Genomic DNA, 23,741 nt, shown 5'->3' on the forward strand with positions numbered 1-23,741 from the left:
TAAAAGGAAAAAAAAAAAAAAGCAAATAGAGCATTGACCTGCTGTGCAAATTAGCCATATGGTGAAGTGTAATATCCCGCTGACCCTCATTATCGTGCACTATGAAAAGCTCTCTCCTTTTCACATACAAGCATATTAAAGTGGCCTTTTCAGCATTTTTTTTTTCCATATAAAACTGTCTTCACTCCCTTGCCCAAGCAGTTAAAAGGGAACTCCAGCTGCAGCCAGGAGGGTGAAATTAAAGGCTTTACCCTCGTCTAAATGGAAAATAGACGTTGCTTCCTATAGGCAGGGCTGGGGAGCTGAATGGTGAGGTGATGGCCTGATTTTGGGGAGGAAGGAGTCTGCTCTTCTTTAAGGGAAGGGGAGATCCCACCTGGGTTCCTGCTGCCTGAATACATTGTGCTGAGTTTCTGTACTACCAGGAGCTCAGCACTGTGGCACTGGGAGCATTTCCTTCCCTTCATGAGCCTTCCCTTGCTTGGCGGGTGCCATGTTATTGAGGGCAAGGCCTGAAACCTTGAAAATGCATCATTCACTTTGTGCTTGACTGACTTTTTACACCGTCTGCTAGGGACTGGTCAAGGAATGGCCATAGACTAAAAGGGGAGGTCTAGGTTAGAAGTGAGGAGGTTGGAGGTGAGGTGCTGGCACTGCTGCCCATCCCTGGAGGTGCCCAAGGCCGTGGATGGGACACTGGGCAGCTGTAGGCACCCAGCCCATCGCAGTGCTTGGGGCTGGAAGATCCTTACAGTCCCCTCCACCCAACCATGCTATGATTCTGTCGTTCTGCAGCTCTAATGCTGGTGGCAGTGGTCAAATGTGGGGCTTGCTTGCACATGGTGCTGTGGGGCAGCCACAGGGCCCAGCCATCCCCACACTGCTGCTCCCTCCATCCCCCCACGCAGTTTTCTGGTTCACTTTATCTTTTTGTTTTCGGTCTGGAGGTGGTGTTTACAGTAAACAAGTGGTTCCACAGGGCTGAGCCTTTTTGATCCCGGTTCAGCAAAGCCCTCTCAGGCACCTGCATGTGTACCCCTGTGTCTATGTGAAATCATTTGGGAATATTTGTGCTTTTAAAGTTAAGCATCTGCTTGGGAGCCTGTCTTCTTTGTGTCTCATTAGTGATTACCACTTTTCTCTTGTTTTGTGGGATCTTTAGGGCACGTTATGTTCCGAGCTCATCTTTTTGCAGCTTGTTTCCAGCTAGCACATACACTCCCCATGGGTTCTTTAAGTGCCAGAGGATTGTTTCTCCTTAAAACAAACTGCCCATCTTTGGTATTCTGGAGGTTGCTTGCAGGATTTTAGAACTTAGGTCATGTCCAGAGGGCTGTTGTGAGTCCCACTGGGAGAGGGGTTATATGTGTGGGTCTGGTTTTGTGCGTTCCCGTGAGATTTGGGGGCTACAAGAAGGGAGATCCGAGTTTGATTGAGGGTCTCTTCAGTGCTGATGCGATGCCAGGTGTTGTTTAGCACCTGTACCTGAATGAAAATGAAATGCTGTCTGTGGGAGCATGCTTCAGGCAGGTGAGGGGTGACAAATTGCATCACCCTTGCTCAGTGATGTGGAGGAAAAGGAATATTCTGTTATTTCCTGAATGAGGCTGAGATTGGCTAAATCCCCCCAAGTGTGAGCTTGGCCCCAGTTCCAGCCCATCCTCCTCACAGGACGTGATGCATTGGAAATGGCTGATGACCAGGATGTTTTGGAACCTAGACTTGGAAATAAGCCACTTGTGAAACTACCTGGAGGCTTCAGAACCTCTGTAGCCTGTTTGTAAAGCCTCTTGTTCCCAGGATGGGGTCAGCCAGGTTGGAAGGGACCTCAGGAATTCTCCGGTCCAGTCTTGCTCAGAGCAAGTCACCTGTGAAATCCAACATAGTATTTCAGGACTTTATCCAGGCAGGTCTCTTAAGTTCTCCAAGGATGGGGAGCGCAGAGCCTCTCTGGGAAGAGTTTTTGTCATAACAAGTCAGAATGTCTCTGTTCCATTTGTACCTGCTGAGTCTCCTATCGGGCACTGCCATGAAAAGCCAACCTGGTTCCATCTCCTCAGTAGATGCTGTAGATATGGGAAGGCAGCTGTTAGATCCCCAGATGCTTTTGGCTGCCTTTGCTACAGAGATGCAGTGCTAATCCATGTTCAGCTTGCTGTCTACCAGAACTCACTGTCTTTATCCACAGAGGTGCTCCTAAAGCAGTTGCTGTTGCAAGAGGTTTGAGGTCTCTACCTTTTCCTTGTCGAAATTCATTGCATTCTAGTTGGCTCCTTCCTCCAGCCTGTTGGGACCCTTGGGCAGTGGCACTACCCTTGAGCATGAGCATGTTGATTTTTTTCCCCAGCTTGGTGTCCTCTGGAAAGCAGTTGAGGCCACACCATTGCCTCCTGGAAACAAACATGTTAAACAAGATAGAATCCAGAACCCCATCCCTGGAGGCATTCAAGGCCAGGCTGGATGTGGTCTGGGCAGCCTGGTCTGCTGGTTGGTGACCCTGCACAGGGGGTTGAAACTGGATGAGCATTGTGGTCCTTTTCAACCCAGGCCATTCTATGATTCTATGATTATAATCCTCCACTTGGTATTGGCCTCCCTATGGAGCATGACCCATTTACCCCAACCCTCATAACCTCCCTGTCCAACCACATATTTACCCCATGTCATCCATATTGACACCTTCACTCGTTGTTTTAGATTTTGGCCACATTTAGTTCTTGTGTACAAGGAGCTGGTTGAAGGCAGACTTTTACAGACAGTAGAATGCTGATCTGCTTCTCAGGGAGTAGTTGAGGTGGTTGTGTAGGAACAGAGCTGCTGGTTTGTGGCACATCTCACCATGCTCTCGTGGGATGCTGTATCTCTCTCTTCTAAAGGTGAGAGAATTCCCAAAATTAGTGACTAAGAATTTTTGTGGACCAAATTCAAAAGAGAATGAAGAACCAGTGAAAGTGAGAGAGAAATTGAATATAAGTCCAGGTCAAGCAGCAGCAAGTGCTAATGCATTACTAAAAACACTACTAAATATGGGTGTGCCATGGGCTTGAACTTACAAAATGAGGGCAACTAGAGTCATCGCTGATCTGCTTGCTCAAACCAGGCTGCATTGTTAAGGATGATGTGGTTCGTGGGTAGGGGTCTAGAAAAGCATTCTTCAGTGCTTTATCTCGGATGTTACAAGGGGACTGGGGCTATTTTTGCTTGATTTGCATGTGTGGTTAGCTGTGTCTGCATAGAGGTTGTGAACTAATGGCAGATTGGGTTCATCAAGGGAGGCATCTACTCAGCAGATAGGTTTGGTCTGTTATCACACATCACCTTGCTTATGTGGTAAGGATGTTTCTTTGGGGGAATGGACTAATGATTGTGGCAAGGGCTCTGCTGCTAATATCCCCAATTGTACGTGGCTGGTAAGCTTCCATTACCTGAGGTGCATGGGGTAGGTTTCTTCTCCAAGTCAGCACAAATGTAATGACCCAAAATACCATCATCCATACGTTCTAGATCTGAGAAGTTTCATTTTAGTGGTCATTTTCAGTCCTTGCTGAGGACAATAGCAGGATGAGCTTTAGAGCATGCTTTTCCCATGTAATTCACAGCTAGATTTGCTCTGAGTTATGAAACTTTCTGTATTTTTTTCAGCTGTTGTTTTTGCATTCTCGTGATTATATTCTGTTTTCCCTTATGTGGTGCTCATCTACGATCTTAATTATCTGCCTCTCATTGCCAACTCTGTGAACTATGAAGCTAATTTGAAAAGGAAAGTTCTGCCTGGTAATTTTAAAAATATGAGGCATTATTGAGGTTTTTTCCTGGACCACTGATTAGAATAAATGTAGTAGTTTGGAAGTGAAGCTTTGGACTCTTCCCACTTGCTTAAATTAAGACAATGAGAGTTGAGGGAAACCTGTTCTGATTAAAAGTAAATGGATAAATAAGAAAAGCACCTCCCTCTCCTCTCCCCAGCGTGCTTCCCTGGTTGCCACACATTTTGGATTGAGTTTACAAGAAACCCTTAAGGATTCTGCCTCTCTAATGATACGTCTTAGCAGTGTCTTGCTGCTGTCGAAGGTCCGTGGTGAATGTGGAAGTCAATGGGAGGTTGGGGCTGGGATCTGCTCCCTGCTGTAGCCTTTCCCATGGGCCTCGTGCTGCTTGATATCTGCTTGTGCACTGAGCTGATTTTATGGAGTCATAGAGCTGGGTGACAGGACACCTCTTGGCCTTTCAGTCATGAGGAAATGTGTGAGGAGGGTGAGGGGAGCAGGGAGGAGCTCCTCTTGGGTGCCATCAGAAAGCTCAGTTGGAGGGAAGGCCATTTCAGCTGGCACGAATTGCTGTGACGTAGTCCTAGAAATGTTCCAAATCTGGTCTTAAAATAACTGATTGGTTTCAGACCGGCCTTTGGGAGATGAACTGCTTTCAAGACTTCCATGAGGTCCCCAAGGTCCTGTGTGGCTTTGGGATATGGCAGCTTCTGTGCATTCGCTAATGGGGAATTAATTACCTGCTGACTTCCATGGCATGTTGCGTAAAGCCGCTCTTGGTTGGTCCTTTGGGGCTCCTGCCTTCGGTGGGGCCCAACAGCAATTTAATAAGGATGAGGCAGGGGGGGAAAGCCTTCAATTAGGAGGTTTGCATCACTCGTTGGTAGCAGGCTGTGCTGAGTTAGAGAGCGGCTTCGCTCCAAATCCCGGCGGTGCTGCTGGGAGATAATTGAGTTCTTCTTCCACTTGTGTAGGTTTTGAGGAATGAGGCAAAGCAAAGTTTAATGGATGCCTAAAATCTGATCCCAGCAGTGCTCAAGTGGGAATATGGAAGTTCTCCTATTGCAAACTGAGAGCAGCAGCATAGCGTAGGGGCTTGAGCTCCGATACAGATTCATAGAATAGAGTTGGAAGGGACCCATAAGGATCACCGAGTCCAATTCTTGTAGAAGAAATGCAGAAGGCAAGAGATACAGAAGAAAGAAACAGAAATTGCCCAGGTCCCCTTTAGCTGAGGGCCTTTTGAGGCAGCCTGGCTGTGTAACGATGGAGTAGCTGCAGCATCATTAAATTAGCATCGGGTTTTCTTTTGTATTTCTTTGTTTTCTTGGTAGAAGAGGTTGGGGTCTGGTGCCTTTCTCAGGCAGGTGATATTTGTTGTTGCGTCTTGTTTGTTTTGTGAATTCCAAATGAGATTTTGTCTCCTACCAGTTCAAAGCAAGGCCTTGTCCCTTCTCTGAAATGTTTATAATCCCATTTCAGACATAAAACAGGACGGGCGCGGGGGAGGGAGGCAGAAACAGACAGGGAGAAGCCAGCGAGGAGTTACATAGCCTGGGGGGACCTGGAGGGCTCAGCAGGTAGATGACATCTGAGGATCCACGTGGCTGCACTGCCCTGCCTGGGTGGGGTGCTCAGATGTAGCTTTTGGTAAAACCAAACCCCTACAAAGGCACGGCCTCAACCACCAGAGCCTTGACCCCTGTGCCATGCCTGGCGTGGGTGGGTGATGCTCATGGAGGGGAAACCCATGTGGTTGTGTTATGGGAGCATATTGGGATATGACTCTCATCTGGAGGCTCAGACCCCATGGTGGGTGAGGCATGACCACCATGAGAGAGAATGAGCTCAAAAACTCGTTTATTTTCTCTTACTGAACTGGCCTGTCTAATAGAACAGGTATTAACCACCCAAGCATCTTTTCCTTAAACTCTCTGATGTTTGTGGCTTTGCATCACTGAGAATCAGTGCAAGAATTTCAGCTGCTCCTTCTGGCATTGCTGGTCCCCTTTTGATGTTCACCAACACTAAAAATCTGGTTGTTTCACTGTCCCCATCATTAGGTAGATTGGATGTTTGTACATCTTAGGGTTTGTAAAGGGGAGGGTTGCACAGCACCATGTGCCACATCTGCCCAAGGATATTGGGAAACGGGTACAGAGGGGTCACAGAATCACAGAGTCACAGAATGGCCAGGGTTGGAAGGAACCTCAAGGATCACGAATCTCCAACCCCCTGCCACATGCAGGGCCACCAACCTCCACATTTAATACCAGCCCAGGCTGCCCAGGGCCCCATCCAACCTGGCCTTGAACACCTCCAGGGATGGACGGGGCATCCACAGCCTCTCTGGGCAGCTGTTCCAGCACTTAACACATCTCATAGTAAGGAACTTCCCCCTGATGTCCAACCTAAATCTTCCCTCCCTCTACTTTAAAACCATTTCCCCTTGTCTTGCTGTTAGAATTGTTTCAGTTGGAAAGGTCATCTAGTCCAACTCAAGTACACTTGGACATGTATTTGTGTTTGTTCCACTTAGTGTTTGGACTAAAATCAGTCTTCATTACGTACTTGGGTTGAGTTGTGCAGGTATCATAGAATCATAGAAGAGCCTGGGTTGAAAAGGACCACAATGATCATCCAGTTTCAACTCCCTGCTATGTGCAGGGTCACCAACCAGCAGACCAGGCTGCACAGAGCCACATCCAGCCTGGCCTTGAATGCTGGAGGCAGGCGTGCTTTGTGTCATTGATGCAGTGTGCTGTATGTGCAATTAAATGATTAACTCAAAGCCTGCTTACTTGACTTCATCCTCTCTGCTTTCCAGGGTGCCCGAGAAACCTTTGAGAACTACTACAGGAAACAGAGAAGAAAACAAGCCCGGCTGGTGCTGCAGCCTCCTTCCAATATGGTACGGCCGTGCCTTGGTCAGCGCTTGGGGTTCCTCCTGATGGAGCAGCCCAGCCCTATGGATGCTCTCTTCTTTCTTTCCCATTTTGCTTTCCTTTATTTCAACCTCTGCTCACTTTTCCTTTGTTACAGCATGAAACTTTGGACGGCTACAGGAAGTACTTCAATCAAATTGTAGGGTAGGTGTTTTTTTTATATGGGCGCTAAATGTGTGCGTGCTGCGTTTGTCTGGAGCCCAGAAGGGAAGAGAGAGGAGGGAATATTGTTCTTATTTTGTGTCTGTCCTTCAAAAGGAGACAAACCGACAGAAAACTTGGTGAACTTCGCTGTGTGCAGCCATAAGAACCTGCCAGCTCTGGGAGCACCTCCTACCTGCCCTGCTAATGAGGCAAATAGGCCCTCTGCCTTAATGATTCTTTAATATTTGACAATTATTTGATTGTTTTCTTGCTGAAGGAGGTGAGTGCAGTGTGTGCTGCTGACCTAACACAGCTTCAGGCTTCTGGACTGGATTTTCCCTACAAAATATAACAGAGGTTTTGCTCGTTCCTGTTTAAAATGGTGTTTTGGGACACTTGCTCCCTGAATCGTGCTGCTGCTTTTGGACCAATGCGTTTGATAAATGAGGACGGGAGTGAACTGATTGCCTCTAAATGGTGCTGAGAGCATGGGGTAGAGAGCACCAGAGTGTTTTCCCTGCAGTTAAAGTGTTCTCCCTGCAGTTAACCCATTGTAAGGCGATTGCTGCTGGCTGGGGCAGAGTTCAATCAGCAGTTCTTGTTCAAATAACGGAGTGGAAAAGCTCTGCCTTTGTGTGTGCACAGAGTTGCATTACTGGGAACAGCTGGCTTTTGGCTCACTGCTATAATGCAGTGTGGCATCGTAGGAAATGCAATAACATTAAAAAATAAAGTGAAGAAAATATCTATCCTTAGCAATAATTGGGATGGATGCTGCGGATCTGGGCTTGCTGTGGAGATCTGTGCACATGCAATGCATGTCCCTTGCATCCAGTGCTTGCAGATCTCTTTTGATGCCTGTGACTTCTGATAACAGTGCCATTTTCTCCTCCCCATCAGGTTTTTTGTAGTCGAAGATCACATCTTGCATACAACGCAGGGCTTGGTAAATAGAGCCTATATTGATGAGCTGTGGGAGATGGCGTTATCAAAAACCATTGCAGCACTAAGGACACACTCAGTAAGTAAAAGCCCCAGATTGCTCAGCTGTTGCTTGAGTTGGGTTTGACGTGCTGGAAATGTTGGCTTTCACAGTACTACTCTGTTTTGACTTCACTCTTTTTTAAGCAACAGAGGGAACACACTGCTGTTCCTCCAGTAGAACTCTAGGGCTTGTTTGGTTCACATTGCACTGTATTTGCCTGTGCCAAACTTGCAATACCTGGGGAGGCTGGAAAGGAGAAAATAGCACTTCAGTGTTTTCCATTGCTTGGCTCATCACTTTTGAAAAGCACCAGCAGAGGGAGTCGGGTTGTCCTGGAAAACTGGGGAAAAAAATGCATGACCTGATAATATTGCACTGTTTCAGCTGGGAGCACTTGAGTTGTCTTAATGTTTCATAGCTTGCTGAAGAGCCGCCCTGTTGGTTTATGGGATGAAATAAACTACATTTGACCATAAGAGAAGAATCTTGAATGACTTCCCCCAAGTCCATTTTCAAATTGTTGGGCCTGAATTACTGGAATACCACTGCTGCTCTTGGAGGGAGCATCATTCAGCAGCAGGAGGATGTATGGGGTGCTTGTTGTGGGCATGCATCAACACTGAGCGTGGGACCTGAGCAGTACAGTGCTCCTTCCATGCCCCAAAAAGGGACTAGGCAGGGAGTTACACACCTCCTTGTGTTATAAAGCTGCACTTCTTGTCCCTGGAGGTGTTCAAGACCAGGTTGAATGGGGCCCTGGGCAGCTGGTCTAGTATTTGATATGGAGGTTGGTGGCCCTGCCTGATGATCCTTGGGGGTCCCTTTCAACCCAAGCCATTCTATGATTCTTTGATTCTTTTTTTATGAGTGGAGTTTCTTGCCTGGCATGCTGGCCACGATGGACAGATGTGTACACACACTCTGCTTTCACCTTTACCACCACGGCCATCAGTTGTAGGCTCTAACCTAGTGCAGGAAGTGGCTGTCAGGAGTTTATTTTTCAGTAATCACAAAATTTGCCACAATTTCTTAATGCTATTATTGTGGTCAACTCTGTCATCTCTGCAGAGCAGTGCTGTCCATCCCGTGTTGCTGGTGAGACTTGCTGGAAAGCTTCTGCACAGGTTGAGACTGTTCCAGTTCTTCCCATTCAGCCAAATGTAACGCCTGTATTTTCTTCCTTGCTATAGACTGGGACATCTTTTATCATTCCTGATAGCTTCAGGGCATTATCTTTCTTTCTGACTTTCTTTTTTGGAGAGTGAAATGGAAAACGTGTCTCTTCCAGTCTTTCTCATTGATTAATGGAGCCATTCCCCCTTGAGTTTCCAGTGAGCTTTAAATCTCAGTCTCTTTTTTCCAGCATGTGATTCTATATTAGGTAAGAGCCTGTCTGAAACGTTGCATATTTTGACAGGGCTGAGGTTTGCTGCTGGTGAGCAGATAGGGTGGGTGATGCTGGGTGTCCCTGGGGTGATGCTCAGGTCTGTTGTGGGGTGCAGGAGTGTCTTCAGAGCCTCAGGCAGCATCCTGACCCACAGTAAATACACACATCTGCTGTAGCTCTGACCATTAGGTTGCTGAAAGGCACGCAGTGTGTTTTTCCTCAGCCTGAACCTTCCACTTAGCAATGCAGCCTTGGCTTAGGGCTCGGGGATGCCTCGCTGCAATGCTTCATTACCATTAGACACAACACACTAAATATTACATGAGAGGCTCTGCTGTCTCCTTGCCATGGCAGCACACTGATTTGCTTCATCTCCTCTCACTTCCCCAGCAGCTCCTGGGTAATCTTAGAAACACTCCAGGTATCTGGAGAGCAACTGAAATCCTTATTCATCACGGAGAGCCCCATGAGCTGTGCACTACCAGGAGAGATACCCTTATCAGTGTGCCTTCCCGTGCCCTGCAAGCCTTCAAGGCATGGACTGTGCAATAAGCACCGCTGATCCTAGGGCTGCACAGTGTGCCTATTTATTATCACTGGAGTGATAAGGCAGGGGGGCTGAGAGCAATATTTTCCTGCATGCTGTGGTTTAAAACCTGTTTTAATGCTCTTTGCAGTCGTATTGCTCAGACCCAAGCCTGGTGTTAGACTTGAAGAACCTCATCGTCCTCTTTGCAGATACACTCCAGGTAGGTGACTGTTGTCTGTTGGCCAGCAGGCATGTTTGCAGGGAGGGTTTGCATGCAAGCTCCCTAAACACAACAAATGCTGCTCAGTGATGTCTTGTTAGCTGATGTAGTTGCTCTGTTCCTCCACTCATGGCAGGGATATGGCTTCCCAGTGAACCAGCTCTTCGACATGCTGTTGGAGATCCAAGACCAATACAGTGAAACGCTGCTGAAGAAATGGTCGGGAGTTTTCAGGTAAGAAGCTCTTTAAGTAAACTCATGAGACATGCCTCACAAAGTACTTTTAGCCAAGAAATAAAAGTGTTACTTGAATTATAGAATGACTGGGGTTGGAATAGACTCCAGGGATCATCAAGCTTCAACCCCCTGCTGCATGCAGGGCCACCAACCTCCTTATCTATTACTAGGCCAGGCTACCCAGGGCCCCATCCAGCCTGGCCTTGAAAACCTCCAGGGCATCCACAACCTCTCTGGGCAGCCTGTTCCAGCACCTCACCACTCTCTTGCTAAAGAACTTCCCCCTGATATCATAGAAGCATAGAATCATAGCATGAAAGGGACCTTGCAGCCCCCCCAGCTGTAGCTTTCTTGCTTTCTTCTTTTCTAGAAATATACTTGATTCAGATAACTACAGTCCCATCCCAGTGACAAATGAAGAGATTTATAAGAAAATAGTTGGACAGTTCCCATTCCAGGATGCAGAACTTGAAAAGGTAATGTGAAATGCAACTGGCACGGCGTGACTCCCAGTGCACTGAAAGCCCACACCTCTGTTACTGGCATTGAGAAGTAGAAATGAGAAGGTCCCAGCAACACAAAACAAAAAGAGAAAAGGACAAATAGATTTTCCATGTGTTGCATTTCTCCTGGCGTGGGTGAGGAATACCTCATCCATTTTGCTTTCAGAGCACAGTGTGCTATTGCAGTTCAGCATCACTTGCAGTAGATGGGAGAGAGATGAAAATATCTCTTTCCATTGATGTTTTATTTCCATTGTATGAACCGTTATTGACTTTAACTTGTTTTAATCTAATGCTATCTAACAAAAAAGACATAAAACCAACAAAAAACAAGAAGTGGTATATCTTGGCTTTTATAAAAGTGCGTGCATGCAGAACCTAACAGTGTAGCCAGATTTGACCTAGGCAGTGTCCCTTAAAAGCATGTTTGGCCTTGTGCTCCACATCTGGCAGCCAGCGAGCTCCAAGCCTGGTGAACTTAATTATGGCTGGGAGGGTTTTCGGTCCAAGTCAAGTGTTTAGATTTCAGAAAGTCTGTGGCCTTCCCTAAGACTGTATCACGGGGTCCAGGTTTTACTGCTCTGCTCCGCACCTCCCAGCCACATCTGTGCTACGAGTGAGAGCGAGCTAGTGAAAATTTGGGTTGTGAGGGAGAGGACATCTGTTTCCTCTTGGCTTTTGTGTTGTAAGCAAGTGCTCACCTTGTGCGGTAACTGGGGAGGTGAGCAAGCAAAATGCCTGTGTGTGGTGGGAAGTAATAGCAAAGAATCCTCTGATAGGGTTTTTTTCTTACGAATAAGTGAGTTGGGAAAGAGGGAATAAGAATTGCTTTGTGCTGCCTGTTCCCTTCTAGCTACAAGTCTCCTTCCAGCCTGTTTCAGGCTCCAAATCCCCTATGCACCCATGTGCCGTTTGTAAGTGATTATCTGGTCTTTCACTTGGCTGAAATGTTTATATAATATACAATAAATGCTGGCTTGTTGTTTCATTGCTGGACTCAGATAATATTAGTATTAATTTGGCTGCTTGGAACATGTTACTGGAAAGCAGTCGTCACTCTGGGCTGGCTGTGAGAGCAGTTCTCCCTCTTAAAGATCTGCTCTTTGACTTCAGTTCTCTCCTGTTCTTTTCAGCAACCGTTTCCAAAGAAGTTTCCCTTTTCTGAGTTTGTGCCTAAAGTTTACAATCAGATTAAGGAATTCATCTACGCCTGTCTGAAGTTTTCAGAAGACCTTCATTTGAGGTAGGGGATGATTGTGTTCCTGGTCATGGGGGGTTGGAAAGGACCTCTAGAGATCATCGAGTCAAAAAAAGAAGTTTTGTTGGCATTGAAATATTTCAGTGTGATTAAAATATGAGTTCTCAGCCTTCCATGCCACTCAACTGCCTGTGTATACACTGTCCAGGATGGAGGTGGCTGGTGGGCCCCTTGGAGCATTGGCCATCCAAGTCTTCCATAAATCTCCCATATGTAGGAAAAAAGAGCCCAGTGCCCATGCTAGGTGTGTAAAAGGGGAGAGAGCCAATCCCTCTGAGACATTTCTGAGTCATGGTAGATGGTTGGATCCAATCTTTCCAAGAAAGGTGGATCAGTGCCTGGTTAGTGATGGCTACCCAGCTTCCCTACATTGTCCCTCAAGGAGTGTGTTGGCCAGAAAACCCAAGGTTTGATTATGCCCTGTGTGGTGCTTAGTTCTGGCTTCTGGTTTAGGGATCTATATATATATATTTCTCATTGGAGAATATGTACAAATATTCTGTTTTGTGTTTTCCTCCATCCCACTGCTCCTAGATACTGGGCTTGCACGTGTGCTGAAGTGGAAGACAACTCTATTAGCCAGAAATTGCTTTCTTTTTGCACCCAGTGAACGCTTTTACCTTGGTAGAAGCATCAGGAGGGCAGAAGGACCTCATAGAATCATACAGTGGCTTGGGTTGGAAGGGACCTCAAGGATCATATAGCTCCAACCCCCTGCTGCAGTCAGGGCTGCCAACCTCCCCATTTAATATTAGAGCAGGCTGCCCAGGGCCCCATCCAACCTGGCCCTCATTACTCATTTCTAGTGTTCTCAGTGCCATACCAGTAAAATCTGGGTCTGTCCACAGGGTTTCACCTCCCTGGGCAATTCCATGCCATGGCCACGGGCAGCCCCTGTGCTAATGTGAAACTCAGGCAATGTTTTGGGGTCTCACCAGATGTTAGGGTGCCCACTTCGGGTTCTTTCAGTTCTTTCCCTTTGTGAGAGGGATGGTAATTTTGAGAGCCACTCTCCCTCCATCTTCCCCAGGACGTGGTGTGCAAAGCACAGGATGTTGCTCCCCCTCCTCGGGTTCAACCTCAGCCATTCACTGGTGGCAGGTTGTTCTCTTTGGTGCCTCCCAAGGCTCTTAACCTGCAGGTCACCACTAAATGGCTCTGTTTCTAAGGCAGGCGGGATGGTCCTATTTCACACGGATGCTGGTTTCACAGAACCCCTCGGCTGGCACTTCCCTCACAAGTTTTGTGCTCTTCACCATTACAGAGATGATTGGGTTTGTCAGGGAATGGAAGAAAAACGTTCCCTGGGGCCCCTCCTCGGGGTCCCCCTGGACAAGTTATTAAAATTCCTTTCAACATTGGATTTTCCAGCCCTTTTTGAGGAGTGGTTTGGGGCTGGGGGAGGGGAGCCGAGCTCTTGGACATTCTAGCCAAACATTTGGAATATTTCTCTAAAAACCCCTGTTGACACTTTCTTCATTTCACCCTGACAGCTTGAATTAGGCTTTATTAGGAAGCTTGGCTACAAAGCCGGCAGCAAGTTTTCTTTCTCTTCTCTTTCTTGTTCTTCTTTGGTTGTCATTTACCTTGCACCCTGGAGTGATTGGGGTCAGCCCGTCAGTCACGGGGGGCCTGAAGGTCATGACTACTGCTATGGGATATGGGACATCAGCTGTCACTAACCCAGACAGTTTGCTTAAACGCTCTGCAGTCTTTTCCTGAAGAACAGAGCCCGTGGCTGAAAATGTAGCTTGTATTTTTTCTAATTATTATTTTAAACTAGCTCCTTGTATTTGTTGGATGGGAGTAGACTCCTTTATGTTGATATGCTTATGAAAGTTGTTTTGCTTTTAAAGTATTTGAAGAAAATGTGGAGCTTACTGCGCATTTCCAGGGCTTGCAAATTCTTTTGGTTTGGCTCTATTAATTTGATTAGGAGAAAGAAAACCTCCTTTATATATTCAGCATTTCTCCCTTTGGGAAAAAAAAAGAAAAGCTTGTGTATGAGCTCATTGAGGAGACGTCTTTAAGAGCATCCATTCACTGAAGAGCTCCCACCCATTCCAGTGGATTTTCCCATTCTAAAGATAGGGAATATCTTTGGAAAACAATGGGTAGAAGTGGGAGATGGCAGCTCTGATCCACAAGGACTTGGATTGTTTTGTTCCCAAACAAAGCAGCGATCCTGGAAGCACTTTGGATGCAATTATTTAAAGGGCTGCGAATAATTTAGGTCATAAAATTATTATTAATAATAATAAATTAGAGCCTTAAGCACCTGAATCAGCCTTTTTTTGGGTGAGATTCTGCTCTGCATTGGTTCAGCTTGAAGGTGCTGGGCGAGACCCAGTGCTCGTGGTGAGCCCTCATGGATGCTTCTTTGTGGCACTGCTGCTCCTGGTCACATCCTGCTCAGAACCAGATTTCTTCCAAGGAATATTCCTGCTTTGTTTTCATGTGTACAAACTTCGTGGAAGATGGAATCATAGAATTGCTCAGGTTGGAAAAGACCTTCATGATCATCAAGTTTAACGTCACAGATCTTTGTGCTCTGCTGGCACCCAAACACAGGAGTCACCTGGCTGCTTTGTCCAACACATAACCATCACTTCAACCTTATTTTCTAGCTTACATGGTCAGCTAACAAAATGATAGCAGGAAGCCTTTGAGAACAGCACTTGATTTCAGAAAAAAACTCAGAAGTGATTTGAAGAGGTAAACACTGCATGGAGGTGCTGGGCGTTATGAAGCACGGCTTGTTCATGCCATGGAGGCTCTCATGGATGAAACATTGCTGTGATTCCCACTGATGAGGCCAGCACTGGAGCCAGCACAGTGTTTGGTGACACTGCAGTCAGGGATGGGACACCCACTGACTAGCACTGACACCCATTGGGCTGGCAGTGTGACTGTCATGGGCTGTGCACACAGCCAGCTCTGAGGTTGTTGGATTTTGACACCCTAATGACAGGTTGATGGTTGAATTCATAAAGCAAGCTTTTACAGCACAATCTAGTTGATTGTTGGGTTGTTTTGAGGAGAAAAGTGGACACAGTGCCCAAAAGTGCTCATTTTCCATCAACCACATCATCACCATGCTCCACTCTGCCTCCTGTGCTTCCAGAATTCTTGGGGATGGGCTTAGTGAATCTGTGATTTCATGATTTTCTCTTACAGCTCCCCAAGGGCACCCAGGGCTGGTTTGGAGGCACAGCTTCATGTGCCATGTTCATAGAATCATAGAATCATAAAATGGTCTGGGTTGAAAAGGACCACAGATCATCTAGTTTCAACCAGGCTGCCCAGAGCCACATCCAGCCTGGCCTTGAATGCCTGCAGGGATGGGGCATCCACAACCTCCTTGGGCAACCTGTTCCAGTGCTTCACCACCCTCTGTGTGAAAAACTTCCTCCTAATATCCAACCTAAAGCTCCCCTATCTCAGTTTAAAACCATTTGCCCTTGTCCTATCACTATCCACCCTTGTAAAAATAGCTGTTCCCCCTCCTGTTTATAAGCTCTCTTCAAGTACAGGAAGGCCACAATAAGGTCTCCCTGCAGCTTTCTCTTCTCCAAGCTAAACAATCCCAGTTCCCTCAACCTTTCCTCATAGGAGAGGTGCTCCAGCCCTCTGATCATCTCAGTGCCCTCCTCTGGACCCTCTCCAAGAGCTCCACGTCCTTCCTGTGCTGGGGGCCCCATGCCTGGAAGCAGTGCTCCATCCACTCTTTCCTCCATCCACCTTTATTTTTGCCCATTCTGAGCATGGCTCCAGCCCTTGTGACACTCCAGCTCGTGGTTCCCACACTCTGCTGGCAGCAGCAATCAATTCCCCCCATGCCACGAGGTACCCTCGTGTCACCATGTCACTTTTTTGCCATCTGTGGACCATCGCAGCATTAGGTTTTAATGTTCTTTCTATACTTAACTGTGCTATTGTCTGGTGGAGAGGACTGGGGACGATCTGGTCCTTTCTGGGGGATGATGGAAAGCCTGGGCTGCGTGTGTGTGCATGTGCTGGGTTTTGCTTTTTCTTTATGGTTTTCTTTAAGTAAAACCTTCTTAGAGAGCCATTGCCACAGTGTAAAGACAAGGAAAAGCTCTGTGGCCAGTTTCTCTTCCCTTCATGTTCCATTCCATGCTTTTGAAACCAAAATGCATCATCTTGGAGCTGACATCCCAGCCCTGCCAGGAGGAGCCCAGGGATCTGAGACATGACATTGGCTGGCCCTGATCAACATGGCACAGGAGGTGCATCCACCCTCAGCAGGAGCAAGAGAAACTCCCAGGGATCAATAGCAGTGACCCAGAAGAGACCAGCACTGAGACTTGGGCTGGTGGCGTTGCATTTAGGTTATCAGGATCCTGCTGAGCTGCTGGTTCTATTCTCCTTGCATCCAGCTGGGAAGGGGGTAAAGGTCAGCAGGAGCACAGCCTAGAAAAGCTGACTTTTCAACAGCAGGGAATATTAGAGAAAGCTGCTGGTGAGCTCAGTGTGGTGAGCAGCTGCTCTGTGTATGGGGAGTTGTGCAGCTGGGCTCTTCCTTGGGAAAGCTGCAGCAAGACACGACTTTCAGCTGGCTGGGACAGGAGAACAGCTCAGCTCTGTGACACGCACAGGGAGCAATGTTCCCTGCTTCTCCTGGGGACCACAGGGCTTTCTGTGCAATTCTGGTTCCTGAAGGCTGCTTCACAGAATTGTAGGGTTGAAAGGGACCTCTGGAGATCCCACTAAAGGAGTTCTCTGCAGCAGGTTGCACAGGGAAGCATCCAGGTGGGTTTGAATATCTCTGGAGGAGACTCTCCCAGCTCTCTGGGCAGCTGTGCCAGGGCTCTGTCAGTCTCCAAGTCAAGAAAACATTTCTTCCTCGTGTTCAGATGAAACTCCATGGGCTCTGGTTTGTACCCAGTGCCCCTTGTCCTGGCAGTGGGCACCACCAAATGGAAGCCAGCCCTGTCCTCCTGCCTCCTGCCCTTCAGACGTTGATCAGCACTGCTCAGATCCCTCTCAGCTTTGTCTCCTCCAGGTATACAGTCCCAGGGTTCTCAGCCTGTCCCCATCAGGAGGTGCTCCAGGCCCCCACCAGCTCTGCACCCTCTGTGGGGCTCTCCCAGCAGTTCCCAGTCTGCCTGGAACTGGTCAGCCCAGCACTGGGTGCAGTGCTCCAGAGGTGGCCTTCCCTAGAGCAGAGCAGAGGGGAGGAGCACCTCCCTTGCCATGCTGGCCACATTCTGTGCCATACACCCTAGGGTTCCACAGGTCTTGGCTATCAGAGCACCCTGCTGGCTCATGGTCAGCCATTGGTTAACTGCTAGTCTATTGTTGGTCAATAAGATTCTACTGTGCAGAGCTCCTTCCCAGCAGCTCATCCCACAACCTGTACTGATGCTTGTGCACTACTTGGTGCTCAGAAAGATTAAGATGGTTTGGGAGACCATTCAGTCTTGCTTTGTTCAGCATCAGGTGCCCAGGGTGGACTTGGTGTGCCTGTTCTGACATTAACCCAGCAGAGAAGTTCCCAGGTATGTGCTGGGCAGAGGATGGCAATGTGTGACCCCCCCTCTCTTTGGGCACCTCAATAGCAGTGCCCTGAGCCGTGCACCAGCGCTGCGGGCAATGCAAGGCTTGCTTTTGTTTCCCCTGTCGATCCCTGCTTTGTAATCTGGCCCATTTGTCAGGTAAAACAGGATAAGGAGCAAAAGGTCAACGGGGTTGATTTACCAGGAGCCTGAAAGTTATTAATGTTTCTCAGCCTTGCAGTTTGAAATTTTCTTTGCCATCAGCCGCCTGTCACTGCTCTGCCAGAGATAAAGCCTCGTCGTGTCAGGGCTAATGCAGGGCCAACAACAGATCAAAGGCCCCGGCTCTGGGGCTGCCTTCCAGGCCTTGCTGCAAGAAACAGAGCTTGCACCTTGCTGGCGTGCACTGATGGAGGGGCATGGCAGCAGCCCTGCAGCCAAAAGCAGAAAGCCAAACCCACCCGGCTTGAGCAAGGCTGAGGTTGTAGTCATCTGGCATGGCTACGGATGTGTTAGAATCTGGTTTACTGAAAAAAAAAGAAAAAAAAAAAAGTTAAAAAAAAAGCAAGCAGTTTTTGAGTCTTTGATTTGAAGTGAATGTGCAGAATTGCAGCTTTGTGTGCTGCACAGCGCTGAATGCATCGGTGAGGATGGAGTGGATGAGCCTTAGCCTGTGCTGGTTGGCCCCTCTGAGAGGCATAAGGATGTAGTTTTGCCCACGTTTGCCTTCTTTGGTGCAAAAAAGGCCAAAATTGTTGGTATTTCAGTACATATTTCCATGTTAGCAGCTCCAGGCAGCACGCAGGTGATCAGGTGTAACCCACAGGAGTCTGAGGGAGGATGGCTCCGCATATCATAGAATTCATAGAATGGTTTGGGTTGGAAGGGACCTCAAGGATCACGAAGCTCCAACCCCCTGCTGCATGCAGGGCCACCAACCTCCCCATTTCATACCAGCCCAGGCTGCCCAGGGCCCCATCCAACCTGGCCTTGAACACCTCCAGGGGTGGACGGGGCATCCACAGCCTCTCTGGGCAGCTGTTCCAGCACCTCACCACTCTCTCTGTAAAGAACTTCCCCCTGACATCCAACCTCAATCCTCCTTTTTTCAACTTCAAACCATTTCCCCTTGTCGTGCAGTTATCTACCCTTTCAAAGAATTGAAAGTTTGTATTAGTTTTATTACAATTTTATTATTATTTTTTTTTTGCCTTGAGATAAAGCACTTTGCAAATATCTCTTGAAATTCTGCTTTCCAGCTCCACAGAAGTTGATGATATGATCAGAAAATCTACAAACCTGCTGCTGACCCGGACGCTGAGCAACTGCTTGCAGAACGTCATTAAGAGGAAAAACGTGGGGCTGACAGAGGTGAGACTGCATGTGGAGTAATTTCCAGAGCGGGGCACCAAAATGGGGTTTGGTCACTTGGAACTCATTCCTGCACCTTGTAGGGATCCTGGGTTGGAGCGTTACTGTAAAATTTTTCGTTGGAAAACAGCAAGGAAACCATGCAGTGTTGCTGTACAAAGCACAAGTCATAGAATCATAGAATGGCCTGGGTTGAAAAGGACCACAGTGATTGTCCAGTTTCAACCCCCTGCTATGTGCAGGGTCACCAACCAGCAGACCAGGCTGCCCAGAGCCACATCCAGCCTGGCCTTGAATGCCTGCAGGAATGGGGCATCCACAACCTCCTTGGGCAACCTGTTCCAGTGGAAGAAAGGCTTTATGCTTATGAAAGGGTGATGCTTTTTTCTGCCCCTCTTTTGGGTTTTGGGGGAGTTATACATCTGGGTTGAAGGCAGGTGGGAGGGTTTCAAGGAGTGCTGGGATGGCTTTATGCCAGACAAGAGACCGTGTGGGAGCGGTGAGAATGGAGGGCTGCTCTCCATCTAAAGGCACATTTATATGGTCTGAACTCTGTACTGGCGTTTTCTTTTCAAGATTGACACTTTTCTGTGCACAAAGTCAGATTTCCAAAAAGTTCAAGGCTTGTAAGTCACGACTCTTTGGGAACATGTGTGGTACCCAAACCAGTTAGAATGCCTTAGTTGGGCCTCTGTGTGCTGTTATGAAGCAAGCAGGTATTAGTACAGCTGCAGTTCTTTAATTAACTGCGTTGTAGGAATGTGTAGTGTTCTCTGGACACTCGAAAATACCCCATGTGGGTGAATTTGAGGGAGTTCAGTGCATTTATGGCAGTCTGAATTTACACACGATGCTTCCTCAGACCTTTATCTCACAGTCTGGAATCTCTCTGCTCCTTGGGGGCAAATTCCCCTTTTGTCCTGCTCCTCCCAGGTCTCCCTCCATGCTGAGGAATGCAGCATCATCCCTTGCACTGTCCATCCTCCAGCAGTAATTCTTTGGCAGCTCACTTTGGGCATCTTCCTGCCCCCCTGTTTCTTTTCTTTGCATAACCATTGACCTGTTGGTCCAATTTTCCTCTGAGCCTCTTAAATCTGGAACAGGTTGCCCAGGGAGGTTGTGGATGCCCCATCCCTGCAGGCATTCAAGGCCAGGCTGGATGTGGCTCTGGGCAGCCTGGGCTGCTGGTTGGTGACCCTGCACATAGCAGGGGGTTGGAACTAGAAGATCATTGTGGTCCTTTTCAACCCAGGCCATTCTATGATTCTATGATTCTATAAAATGATAGTTATGCAAGATACTTAAATATCTTTTGTAGTCACTTTTGACATCAGGACAATGTTTTCATGTGACGTGGGACTTTTCCAGGTGCCCTCCAATTCCATGCTCCATGCAGTCACGTTTACATTTTGCATTTCTGAAGAGGGAAGGATTTCACAGAATCATAGAATGGCCTGGGTTGCAAAGGCCCACAATGCTCATCCAGTTCCAACCCCCTGCTGTGTGCAGGGTCACCAACCAGCAGACCAGGCTGCCCAGAGCCACATCCAGCCTGGCCTTGAATGCCTCCAGGGATGGGGCATCCACAGCCTCCTTGGGCAACCTGTTCCAGTGTGTCACCACCTTTGTGTGAAAAACTTCCTCCTAATATTTAACCTAAGCTTCCCCTGTCTCAGTTTATAACCATTCCCCCTTGTCCTATCACTATCCACCTTCTTGGGCTTAATTTTTACTCAAAGCAATGCTCTCTGTTTCTAATCTAAAATATCTTCTTCCAAGCAATGGAGAAGGTGATATTCAAGTCCATGTTCCAAGCTTTTGGTCTGTTACTCTCTTTAATTTATTTTCATAATTGATCAGTTGGGAGGGGAAAGAAGGAAGTCTAGTATTACATATGGAGGTTGGTGGCCCTGCATGCAGCAGGGGTTTGGAGCTTAATGATCCTTGAGGTCCCTTCCAACCCAAACCTTTCTGTGACTCTTTGAAGATCCAGCAGGGTGCAGAGCCCCATGCTACCAAAGATGCCAAGACTGCTGTCCTATTTGTGAAGTCAGAACTACTTAAAGTTAGATGCAGCTTTTGTATTCAGGCCTACATGTCTGGACCAATGCATTGTGATGAGAAGTTTAGGAGGAGTTTGACACAGTTGGAAATACCCAACGTTTATCTTGAAATACCCAATGTTAGCTTGAAACTGTAGGAAACTGCATTGGAGTCGTGACAGAAGAGCTGACAGAGGGAGAGGCAAACAAATGAGCGCTTGTCAGAAGGCAGAAATTGAGAACTAGATTAATCCAGCAAATTCAGAAATGAGAAGCCCTCCTGGTTGCTGTGTAATGCTTTCTGGGGACCGAGTGCAAAGCAGGAGGCGTTCAAATAGACCACAATTCAATTTCTTAAAAGCAAGCATTGCCTGGAAGGGATGCTCCTTGCTCAATCTGGGTCTCCTCAGCTTTGCTTTTTCTACCTGACTCAATGTTCCCAAAGCACAGGTCCCACAGCTTCTGTGGGCAGTTTGTAAGATCTCTCTTTGTTCCCAGCATCCAAACTGAGCCTCCCAGTCTGCGACCATTGCCCGTCTGTATGTGATCTGGCACCAGCACGAGTTGGGTGCTGCCATCTCTGCAGCTTTACTTCAATATTTATGTGTCTGCAGTGCTCAAGTTGGTGCTTAAACATAAAAGGATCAAAGAAGCAAAAAGAGAAAAAGAAACAATGCTGTGCCTGGCAGGGCGCTGCTTGTTTCCATCTCATTCAGAAGCAAATGATTTGTGTTTCTAAATAGTTTCTTTAGAAGAGGTAACTGCAGCCTACCACACCATGCTCCTGCAATTAAGTGATGTCAGTCTGGAGTATTGTAATGCCTTCTGTGTCTGCAGGAGAAGCATTTTGGCACCATATCAGAGCTAAATGTTGTTTGGGAAGGTTTTGTTACAGCTTACCTTGCACCTTGAACGTATTCACGGCGGTCTGCACAGAAGAAAGGTACCTGCTTAAGGAATTAGTGGTGTGTTTGGCTTCCAAGGCAGCCATGCTGAAGGGATTGCTTTGCTCTGGATTATAAACATTGGCATCGATTGACTTCAGCAGTCTTTGTCATTGCCTTTAATGTGTCCTGATCCCGTGCCATGCAAAGGGAGATGAGAAAGCAGCGTGATGAAAAATAGCAGATAATGGTCGGTATGAAAACCAGGGAGATAGCTGCTCACCCACACCTCCCCTGGAGAAGCAAAGCCCTTGGTTCCTTTGTGCCTCACAGTGCTGCTGTTAAGTCACTCAAGGTGCAGGTTTAGTACCTAAAGGGAGCCTACAAAGAGGAGGGGAATCAACTCTTTGAAAGGGTGAGTGACAGCAGGACAAGGGGAAATGGTTTTAAGCTGAGGGAAGGGAGATTTAGGTTGGACGTCAGGGGGAAATTCTTTACAGAGAGAGTGGTGAGGTGCTGGAACAGCTGCCCAGAGAGGTTGTGGATGCCCCATCCCTGGAGGTGTTCAAGGCCAGGTTGGATGGGCCCCTGGGCAGCCTGGTCTAGCATTAGGTGGGATGGTTGGTGGCCCTGCATGTGGCAGGGGGGTTGGAGATTCGTGATCCTTGAGGTCCCTTCCAACCCTGCCAATTCTGTGATTCTGTGATTCTGTGATTAGGGTTCGTTAGCAGCCAGAATACCCGTGGTCTGACATGGTGCTTCTTTGTAAGCCTGTTGCTGGAATGAGTGCTGACTGACAGCTGAGCATAGGAAAGTCATTAGAAAGAAATCTTCAGTAGTATTAGTGGCTGTCATGGGAAATGCTTTCTTTTTTTGTTGTTGTTGTTTCTTCAAAAAGAAATTATTTTTACATAACTCTCTGCTGCTGTTCAAGGAGGAGAGCCTTTGAGTGTGGAGTGAAGCTCAGTGTGTTTGTACAGCATCAGCATTTCCTGCCAGAAGTTCTCAGAAAGTGGCACCCATCAACTCGGCACCTCCCTGGCTTCAGGAGCAACTTTCTGAATACCTTTTCTGAATCATACATTGGCCTGGGTTGAAAAGGACCACGGTGCTCATCTAGTTTCAACCCCCTGCTATGTGCAGGGTCACCAACCAGCAGACCAGGCTGCCCAGAGCCACATCCAGCCTGGCCTTGAATGCCTGCAGGGATGGGGCATCCACAGCCTCCTTGGGCAACCTGTTCCAGTGCCTCACCACCCATTATCTAAGGACTTAAGCAGCTTTTAATACCTTTTCTGAATACCTTTCCTGAATATCTTTTCTGAATACCTTCTCTTTGCTTTTGCAGCTGGTACAGATTATTATAAATACGACCCACTTGGAGAAATCTTGCAAGTTCCTCGAAGAATTCATAACCAACATCACCAATGTACTTCCAGAAACTGTCCACACCACAAAACTTTACGGGACCACGACTTTCAAGGTAAATGGCATCTCTGGGGAGCTCTGTCCATGTTTGGGTTGAAAGGTGATTTTATCATGGCCTGGGAGCTGAAGCCATCAGATGAGCTTCTGGGGTTTGTTTCAGAGCAGCTGTATGCACTACTCTTGTCTAGACCAAGAGCCTTTGTAGCCCTAATTTACAGGCTGCGACTGCAGTGCTCATTATCTAAGGAATTAAGCAGCTTTTAAACAAAAGCCTGACTTTAATTTTTTCTTCAATGAGCTTTCATTTTGCTGTTTGATCACCATACAGAGCTGCATGTGGCTGGCCATGAATGCAAGCTCTCTTCTTTCACCCAGGAGGAGAATAGATATTGAGAAGTTTAGTTTCCATATCCTTCTGTTCCTTTTAGTGTTGTTAAATACTAAAAGGAGAGTGGAAATGCTAAAAATCAGGGCTGAATGGAAATACTGGGATTCCCAGTCTTTAAATCATAACCCAGGAGC

The 23,741-nt window shown here is 47.4% G+C and overlaps 1 protein-coding gene across 6 annotated transcripts in view; it reads left to right on the forward strand.

Annotated features, from left to right (window-relative positions):
* EXOC6B (exocyst complex component 6B) overlaps positions 1-23,741 on the forward strand; it is a 242,439-nt gene that overhangs the window by 127,369 nt on the left and 91,329 nt on the right. For all 6 annotated transcript variants that reach the window (XM_090139927.1, XM_090139931.1, XM_031588119.2 and 3 more), the window contains 9 exons: positions 6,595-6,678; positions 6,810-6,856; positions 7,757-7,877; positions 9,906-9,977; positions 10,114-10,211; positions 10,585-10,690; positions 11,851-11,960; positions 18,754-18,865; positions 23,140-23,274. In XM_090139927.1, coding sequence (XP_089996053.1) covers positions 6,595-6,678; positions 6,810-6,856; positions 7,757-7,877; positions 9,906-9,977; positions 10,114-10,211; positions 10,585-10,690; positions 11,851-11,960; positions 18,754-18,865; positions 23,140-23,274 — 885 coding nt within the window. The remainder of the gene's footprint in view (positions 1-6,594; positions 6,679-6,809; positions 6,857-7,756; positions 7,878-9,905; positions 9,978-10,113; positions 10,212-10,584; positions 10,691-11,850; positions 11,961-18,753; positions 18,866-23,139; positions 23,275-23,741) is intronic.

Source organism: Phasianus colchicus, chromosome 4, assembly GCF_987193195.1.
Source record: "Phasianus colchicus chromosome 4, bPhaCol1.hap1.1, whole genome shotgun sequence".
Classification (NCBI taxonomy): Eukaryota; Metazoa; Chordata; class Aves; order Galliformes; family Phasianidae; genus Phasianus; species Phasianus colchicus.